The sequence below is a fragment of the Brassica napus genome, chromosome C6 (assembly GCF_020379485.1).
Source record: "Brassica napus cultivar Da-Ae chromosome C6, Da-Ae, whole genome shotgun sequence".
Taxonomy (NCBI): domain Eukaryota; kingdom Viridiplantae; phylum Streptophyta; class Magnoliopsida; order Brassicales; family Brassicaceae; genus Brassica; species Brassica napus.
This window is the reverse complement of record NC_063449.1, coordinates 3,932,146-3,941,476: the sequence shown is the minus strand read 5'-3', so window position 1 is coordinate 3,941,476 and position 9,331 is coordinate 3,932,146. Positions and strand designations below refer to the sequence as shown.

At 33.3% G+C, this 9,331-nt stretch overlaps 2 protein-coding genes across 2 annotated transcripts; both read left to right on the top strand.

The window, feature by feature from the left end:
• LOC111207269 (cell wall / vacuolar inhibitor of fructosidase 1-like) lies at window positions 1–1,313 on the top strand. Its single transcript, XM_022705186.2, has 2 exons — window positions 1–678; window positions 925–1,313. Exons 1-2 carry the CDS (start codon window positions 490–492, stop codon window positions 1,225–1,227), a joined length of 492 nt encoding a protein of 163 aa, XP_022560907.1. The 5' UTR covers window positions 1–489; the 3' UTR covers window positions 1,228–1,313.
• A 4,082-nt stretch (window positions 1,314–5,395) lies between these two features.
• On the top strand, window positions 5,396–6,702 carry LOC111207194 (probable 3-hydroxyisobutyrate dehydrogenase-like 1, mitochondrial). Its single transcript, XM_022704972.2, has one exon. It carries the CDS (start codon window positions 5,552–5,554, stop codon window positions 6,557–6,559), a length of 1,008 nt encoding a protein of 335 aa, XP_022560693.1. The 5' UTR covers window positions 5,396–5,551; the 3' UTR covers window positions 6,560–6,702.
• Window positions 6,703–9,331: the final 2,629 nt, after the last annotated feature.

Below are 9,331 nucleotides of genomic sequence, written 5' to 3'. Positions count from 1 at the left end.
AATGCTTACCATTTCAAATTATTATAGGCGGAAAAACTACGGCTGAGCAAAAAGCTAGCCCCTTGATTAATCGGGTAAAGCTTTTCTTAACTAGGCTAGTGTAACACGCTAATCTCGACCATTGGATCCACATGGCGATACTCCATACATACTGTTCGTTGGAAAGCTATGGAAACTTTAATACTTGGGCCATGGCCAACATTAATAACAAGACGACATATTTTTGTTGTTTTATTATCCGTGTAAACCATATAATAGTCGTAAAATGTATACAATAAAAAAAAATATTTTGCGTAATATAAGAGATAAGGGATTTTGGTAAAGGCACCATGAAAATCGATTATATATATCGGAGACGTGCACAACGCAAGCAAATCAACCGACGCAAATATACATACTTATATAACTCCTGTTCTTCTTCAAAATCGTGAGATCAAACCAGCTCCTGCATCTTTTCAATAATCATCCAACTATAGTTAAGGGATAAATATGAAGAAGATGGTGGTGGTGAAGATGATCATGATGGTAACGGTGATGGTGAGTGAAGCGAGTATGATAGAGCAGACATGCAAAGAGACACCAGATTTCAATCTCTGCGTCTCTCTCCTCGACTCCGACCCACGTGGCTCCTCTGCCGACACCTCTGGCCTCGCTCTTATCCTCGTCGATAAAATCAAGGTATTTCATTTCATTTTCTTTTCCGACACATATTCAATTATATTACTATATTATAGTTAATTTCTTATAAGAATGTGATATTTGATCAAGATTAACTCTCAATTTAGTAGATATAAGCTTAGTTACTATTATCACTAACTAATTTGATTTAAAGTTTAATAGTATACTAAATTTGCTACTAGCGAAATATTTCTGTATAAACACACAAAATTACGCGATTATTTTATAAATAATTGATTCTTGTAGGGGTTGGCGACGAAGACCTTGAAAGAAATCAACAGTCTATATAAAAAGAGACCGGAACTGAAACAGGCTTTAGACGAATGTAGTCGAAGATACAAAACGATCTTAAAGGCTGATGTTCCCGAAGCCATTGAAGCTATATCTAAAGGCGTTCCGAAGTTCGGTGAAGACGGTGTGATCGATGCTGGTGTGGAAGCTGCTGTATGTGAAGGAGAATTTAAAGGGAAATCTCCGTTGACTAGTTTGACCAAATCAATGCAAAAAGTCTCTAATGTGACTAGAGCCATTGTGAGAATGTTGCTTTGATTTTATCTTTTATGTTCGTTCATACAAGCATGTGGTATGGGTGTTTGATGGGATCTTATCCAAGTTTTATTGTTACTGTTAGACTACATAGCTTTGGGTAACATCCACACATCATACGTGTATTTATCTAAAGGCCTACCTGTTCTTGTTGTCGCATGATGAGAGCACTGGAATAACAAATCTTAGAAAAGGTTTACTTGAAACAATTTAATGCTCCCAGTGCGAATTAGTGACCTCTACTCTAACAAAAGACGACAAAAGAAAGGAACATCTCATATGTGGCTCTAATGAATGGAAGGAACCTTTCAAATCTAGACTTCTCTATGGAAAAGGATAATTAAAAAAAAGCTAACATACATGAGAAGATTGGTTACAGACATCCTTCAATTTAGAAAAACCTAATACTTTATACCCACAAATTATAAACATATTAAATTTACATAGAAATTTTATAACCTTTAAATTTGAGAATCGACAATGACAAAGTCCATTATTCTTAAATCTTAAAAATGGAAACAATTAACAAAAAAGAAATTCACTTGAGGGAAGATTTAGGATCTGACTGGTTACATCGCAGCGATTGCGGTTGCGGGAGTTTGCGAATGCGTGTGGTTACGGTTTTAAGAGATATGTACGACTAGTACTGCGGTTAGAAATTGGTGTGTTTGCGGGATATTTATGACTGGTTAACCACCAAATACAACAGGGGTTAAATAATAAATTAAAAATATTTACATTTTATATAATTATAAAAATATTAAACATCATAATATTATAATAAATATAAAAATTATATTTTTAATTTTTTTAAAACTATAGAAAATCTTTATCTTAAACATTTATAATATAAATTAAAATATAACAGATATATTTTAGTATTTCTATTATTTCAATTTAAAATTTTTATTTTTATTTTTGTATTTATATTGTTTAAAAAAAATTTACCCTCTCGCAATCACTCGCAACCGCAAACGCTACATGGAACCAACTTTTGAATTTAAGAGGTTTAAAGCGGTTTAGAACGGTTTAAAACGGTTTAGAACGGTTTAAAACGGTTTAAAGCGGTTTGAGTGATTGTTACAAATCGTCAACAACCACTAAAACTGTGTTTGCGGATGGTAAAGAAAACCAGCTGTGCTCTTACTAACTTCATTACAACTTTTGTTAAGCATTCTATAGCACATGTGTTTTTTTTTTAATCATCAGCACATGTGTGCTTTTAGATACACGAAATAAATGAATCTCTGAACCAAATTGCGGATCGGGAGGTTATAAGTACTGTGTACCATGATCATTGTTTTTGTTGAACACGTCAAATGAACGTGGATCATCAATTAACTATGAGAAACTTGGAAAGAAACTTTATGACTTTAAATATTGAGTTTTTTGGTGTTTCAAAACGAGTAATTAGGTGACATGTACATAGCAAAAAAAAATTTAACTATATAACCATTACAAATTATATGCTACGATATTTTGTATAATTTTATGAAATATTCCAACAATATTTTTTATCTGCGTGTGAAAGGTTGAAAGTCGCTTTTTAATCTGGCAGTTGGAAAGTGTGTTTACTTACAAACCTCTCGCATGCGAAACAGAAAATCTAGGTGAATAGAACGATTGTGCGTTAGAAGGAAAAATTGTTGACTCGACGAATAACGATTGTTCAGAGCGACATCAATTGGCTCTTCAAAGTCACGGTTACAAAGTATCTTCCATTTTCAAAGCGGCGTGAGCGATTACAGAGCACAAGTCAAGAAATCAAGGTAATTCCAAGATGATTTTATAGCATAAGGGACTAGAATTATGTGGTCAAACAACAATTTCATTGACAGTGAGGTAAATATGTGAATCAATATCTTTAAGAATATGAAGAATAATGCGATGATTGGATTGGTGAAAATGAACAGTATCTCGCGTCATATGTTCCATACTATATTTAAATTACAGTATAGTATGATACACTTCTCTTTCTCTTCTTTTACAAATTGTATCTCTTGCTATGCCTCCTAATTTTTTTGTCACTACTTGATCTATTGCATTGTTTTTTCCTCAAAAACCGTCGACACTCATCATCTCATCTTCTTCGCTTCTTCTATTCTATTTTATAATCACAGATGCTCAACATGGGCAGTTGGCTAGTTACGAACCAACCAGGCGGGTGAAAAATAATCAACAGTTACTTCAATTTAGGATGGATAGAGATCATAAAATTAGCTCTTTGAGATGCTTAGCATGAGCAGTTGGCTGAGTCGCAGCTAAAGATAAATTATGCTAATGGGATCCCATATTTTTTCAGTTATATTTGTACACCAGCTGTGTCCTGTCAGTTGGTTATTTGTATCAACATTTTATGTACTATCTTTTTGGTCACTATTTATATGTTCTTGTATTATATAACAGCTGTGTCATTTCTATACTATTATCTTTGATAGTATAGAATAACTTTCAACTGCTTACGCAACAACTAGCGTATATGTGGGTCTGCTATACTAAATTCCACAATTGTGATCCCCTTACGGTTCGAAGTAGTTTCTTGTGTTTCTTCTGGCGTCATTTACGTACCCCAGTGAATTAAGTAGGTAAGATGTTTTGTTTACGTTAGTAGATACTAGAATACATACTTTTATAGTATAGTATCGGCTAACCTTCTGTCCCGCCTGAGGTTATTCTATATCCCAAATTGTGCAACATCATATCTAACTCGCATATTTTTTTTGTTTTTTTTTGTTTTTCTTCTTCATTCACCTCGATCCTATTATTGTCACCATCACTATTACTGATTGTTTTGTCGCTGCCGACATCTTCTCTTAGACCATTGTCACCACTTGTCATCTCTTCCACCTCCAGTAGGTTTTTTTCCTCCTCCCACCACATATTTTCTCTTTTACTTTACGTAGCAACAACAACATCTCTTCATCAGCCGCTCTTATTTTTATACATTCACTTTTACTGCTATCAGTTACAAAATGATCTAAAAAGATAAACTAAATTGTATTTTTTTTTGTTTCATTCTATTATGATTGGTAGCATAAGAAATTTGGTAGATACTCTGTTGTCTTTCTGCTTCGACTAACCTATACATTGTATAGTCTAGAATTTTATTGCTGGTGTGGTGTTTTTGTTAACGTTTGTAACATGTTTCTCTTTTCACCATGTATATTTGTATAAGTGCTTCGACTATATTATATGATTTATAGTATAGTATATTTCAGTCATGTTTACCACACAATGTGACGCGCATATACTCACGCGCATTAGAATGGAAGGAGAGAAATGTCAAGGTTTAGGTCTAATTGTCACATCAACTATTCAATGGCTATATTCTTAATTTTTTGAGTTCTTATGAATATTGGGCAAAATCACCCTTTCAAAAAAGAATTTTAAGACTTTAAATTTAGAATTTAGGAGTATTCAAAATTTCAAATTTCTATTTATTTTGCATTTTGGTATTTACAAGTAATTACACATCACATTTATGATTTTTAAATATTTTTTTTTCATTTATCGTTTTAATCCTTAAAAGTTTTAGATCTCATAACTATTTTAAATTTGTTTATAAATTTAATTTTAGCATATAAAATTAAATAAAAATTTAAATAATATTTATAATATTTTAAAACTATAATTAGATAACAAAAATATTACAAAAGAAATTTAATTAAATTTGTTTTAAAAAAAAATACATGAAAAAATAATTATTACTCAAATTTAAATATCATAACAACACTAATAGTCTGGTAAATTTGTCCCGAAACCTCAAAAATCTCTAAAATATTGTCCAAACATATTTTGTGTAACTGAAGATGGAAAATTACAGAAATAATTTTATGGAATAATGTGGTATTTTCTTGTAGTTTAATATTTAATTATGTATTTCTATTTATAATTTTATATTTAGTGTATAGTTATATTAATTAATATTGCTGTAATATTTTTATATATGTGCTAGTTATTTATAAATTTTGTACAGATTTACATTAATTACGATAAATATAAAATCCATCGTATAAAATACATTAATTTTAAAGTTAAATTTGAAGTTTTGATTTTGGAGAAAAACGTCTAGAAACTTCGAAATAAAGAGTTTTTATGGAAATGTTTTAAGCATGGTACTTAAAAAATGTTGAGAAGATGTGTTTGTGTGGACTTAAGAATATTAAGAAAATATATGGACTTGAACACAGTATAAGTGTGCGATGTTTGTAATGATGTTTAATAGACTTTAAGCTTAACACGTGCTGGCTAACCAACACGTGCTTGGTTTAGCCTTCGTTCATTCTTTCGATAACTGCTAAAAATCCATCACTCGCCACACAATCAAATGCAACTGCTCCTCCGCCGACCCCTTTCCCCCTCCGTCGTCTCCTCCTTCTTCCTCCGCCGCTCAATGTCTTCCAAATCAACCTCCACCGATCCAATAAACCCGTCCAACACCCGAATCGGTTGGATCGGAACCGGCGTCATGGGCCGGTCAATGTGCGGACACCTAATCAAAGCCGGATACTCCGTCACCGTCTTCAACCGCACAGTCTCCAAAGCCCAGACTCTTGTCGACATGGGCGCGAACCTAGCCGACTCGCCGAACTCACTCGCTTCCCAATCCGACGTCGTTTTCTCCATCGTCGGCTACCCATCCGACGTCCGCCGCGTCCTCCTCGATCCAAGCTCCGGCGCTTTATCCGGTCTATCCCGGGGCGGAATCCTCGTCGACATGACTACCTCCGAGCCTTCTCTAGCCGAGGAGATATCCAAAGCGGCTTCCTCCGTGAACTGCATCTCAGTCGACGCTCCTGTCTCCGGCGGAGACCTCGGTGCTAAAAACGGGAAGCTTTCGATCTTCGCCGGAGGAGACGAAACCACCGTGAAGCGTCTAGATCCGTTGTTTTCGCTAATGGGGAAAGTCAACTTCATGGGAGCAAGCGGCAAAGGACAGTTCGCGAAGCTGGCGAATCAGATCACGATCGCTTCGACGATGCTAGGGCTCGTGGAAGGGATCATATACGCTCATAAGTCCGGTCTCGATGTGAGGAAGTTTCTAGAAGCGATCTCGACGGGAGCTGCGGGTTCGAAGTCGATAGATTTGTACGGAGATAGGATTCTCAAGAGGGATTTCGATCCTGGGTTCTATGTGAACCATTTCGTTAAGGACTTAGGGATTTGTTTGAACGAGTGTCAGAGGATGGGGTTGGCTTTGCCTGGGCTAGCTCTTGCGCAGCAGCTTTACTTGTCTCTCAAGGCACATGGTGAAGGTGATCTTGGAACTCAAGCTCTCATCTTGGCTCTTGAGCGCCTCAACAATGTCTCTCTTCAACCAAGTCTCTCTTCTTGATTGTGTTCTACCAGCCAAAGATTATGTGTAATGTTTCTTATGTCTTATGTTTGATCTGGAGAAAAGATTCGAACTTTTTGTTGTGTATCGTTGCTTGAACATGAACTTTTGCTGGACTGTGTATTGTCGGTTGGTTGCAAATACCCGAAAAAGCGTAGAAACCCGAGGTAGAATGGATATCAAACTGTTTTTATTAGAACTTGAGGTGAATTAGAATTTTCTAGGTTAAGTTTTGAGTCTGACTCGTTACAATCCAAGATACGTTCTCATGTTTGTGTAAGTTGAATTACCGATAATAAGAAAATTTTCTTATCTCTGAACTCTGGCGCTTGGACACACTGTAAGTTTTGGGTTATGAGTCTCACTCAACTCTTTAGTCTTGAGTCGCTCTTTCGTTTATGATCCATCACCCTAAAAGCTTGACAAAATTCTTAGTTGATGTAAGATTTGGACCAGATGTGTGATGTAGAATTTCTTTTTGTTTTTAGTGAGTTTTAGCCATTTTGTAGACTTGGTTGACTTGAACTTATAACTGGTAGTGCTGATCTGTGAAATGTGAAATCTGTGGGCTTATGATCTGAACATGAACCGAACTCTATCTATCCGATAAAACTGGTGCAGGTCAAGTTTGGATCCTTCGAAAAAACGACTGGAGTCAGATTTTTGGTTTGGGTTACCGGGTCGAGTCTAGTGAGTATATATCACACACAGACTTAGAGAATAGTCCAGAACAAGAGCATCCTTTTAGCAAAGTAGTTAAGAGGATCTATACAATGTCTGTTGCGGCAATGATACTATAAATACACTGCCCACTGCATTTGCACTCGAGAAGAAATGAAGGCCATAGCTTAGATATCTTGAGTTGTCGTTGCTAAGTTTTTTCTTTTGTTTAATACACTACCGCAATTGTTTCAAGTGTCATTAATCTATGAAGGTAACATGTTTCATCTAAAGTATGAGTGAAGTTGTATAGATACACATGGAATTTAGTGAACGGATTTCTAAATTCTAAATAATTATATATGCAAAGAGACTATGTTCAAACGAGGGCTGGATTAGATCATATACGCATGTACAAACTCTCAAGTGACCCCTCCAGTTCTTCAACTCCAACATCTACGTTATCCAAGTTGGTGACCAAAGACTTGATTCGCTCCTTCTTTATCTTTTTTGCCAAAACTAATATTTGCAACTCTTCGCTCATCATCTGGAACTCGTTTCTGTGTCCGGTCTGAACTTGAGCACTTGTACTAGTATTAGTAACCTTGTTTGGCTGTCATTTGATTATGTTGCTCTTTATTTGTTTTCATTTAGTAAAGTTTATCTAGGCTTGTTTGAACTATACCCTTTGATGTTCATTTGAAATTTCAATTTGTGACGCTTTGGTCTTTGTTGTATTGTTATTTTTTTTACTTTTGGGTCTACGTATAAATTATCATTTCCTGAGCCGAAAACCTGACTAAGTCTGAACCGGTTTATAGAGATGTTACTAAACCGAACCAAAGTTGAACCAAACTTATAAATATTCGAATGAGATTGAAATTCATAAACTCAAAAATCCTAAATCCGATTGAACCTGACCAAATCTGATTAGTCTCCGAATGCCCAACCTTACTGTGCTATTATGAGATTACTTCTGATGGATTCATGGATCTTATCTATCCTATTTATGTGAGGCCGTTTCAGAAGATACTGAGCACATAAGCTATATATTATCTTTGATTTCCAGTAAGAGGTTGATTGTTCGTACTTTTTGTTTTAGTTTTTGGTTTTTGCTTTTGTAAAAACTATTTTTTATCCAATCAAGTTTTATCTTTTAGTTTTTGTTTTTGTAAAAACCATTTCACTTACCAATCAAGTTTTTTAACAAATAGATTCCCTAAAATTTAGGGAAACTAGTTTTTCAAAATTTCAACCAATTTGTGAAGAAAAGTTAAAAACCAACTTTTGTTGGTTTTCAATATAAAAACGAATTTTGTTTATTTTGTTTAAAATACTATATTTTAATTAATTAATAATTAAATAAATAATATTTTCATAAAGATAAAATTCCCATACAATTTGTTTTTTATCATTTAACATTAATGTAAAATAATTTATGTGTTTCATATATGTAAATAAATATAGATAATTTTAGTATTAGTTGTAGCCAATTAATTCTTAATATCTATAAATAAATTATTGAATAATATTATTATACATAATAAAGAACAACTAAAAATTATAAAATTTAAAATATTTTATCAATACAATATATTATATTAATTTGAAAAATAGCCATTCAAGTTCTAAAAAATGAAAATATTTTATGTAATAAAATTTATAAATAGTTTCAAAATTTCAAAATATTTTAATTTTTATAATTTATAGATATTTCATTAATTATATTTAAGTATAACACTTAAAATAAAATAATTTAAAACATGGTGCTGTTTTTAATTTAAATAACAGCCACTATATTTTGATAAATTTTAATGGTAATTTAAAAAAAAATATTATTTTAAAACAATTTATTGCTTATTTTATAAAAAAAACTAAGAATAAAACAAAACCAAAATCTTAAAACCAAAAACCAAAACCAAAAGCTGAAAATTAAAAATCAAAATCTAAAAGTTAAAAACCAAAAACCAAAATCTAAAAACCAAAAACTAAAACCAAAATCTAATGGAAACAATCATCACCTAAGTCTTTGTCTTATATGTCTAAAGTAAATTGCTTGATGGAATGTTGTAGAGATGTGATTATGTGCTTATGCTCCAAAGTCATGATGTA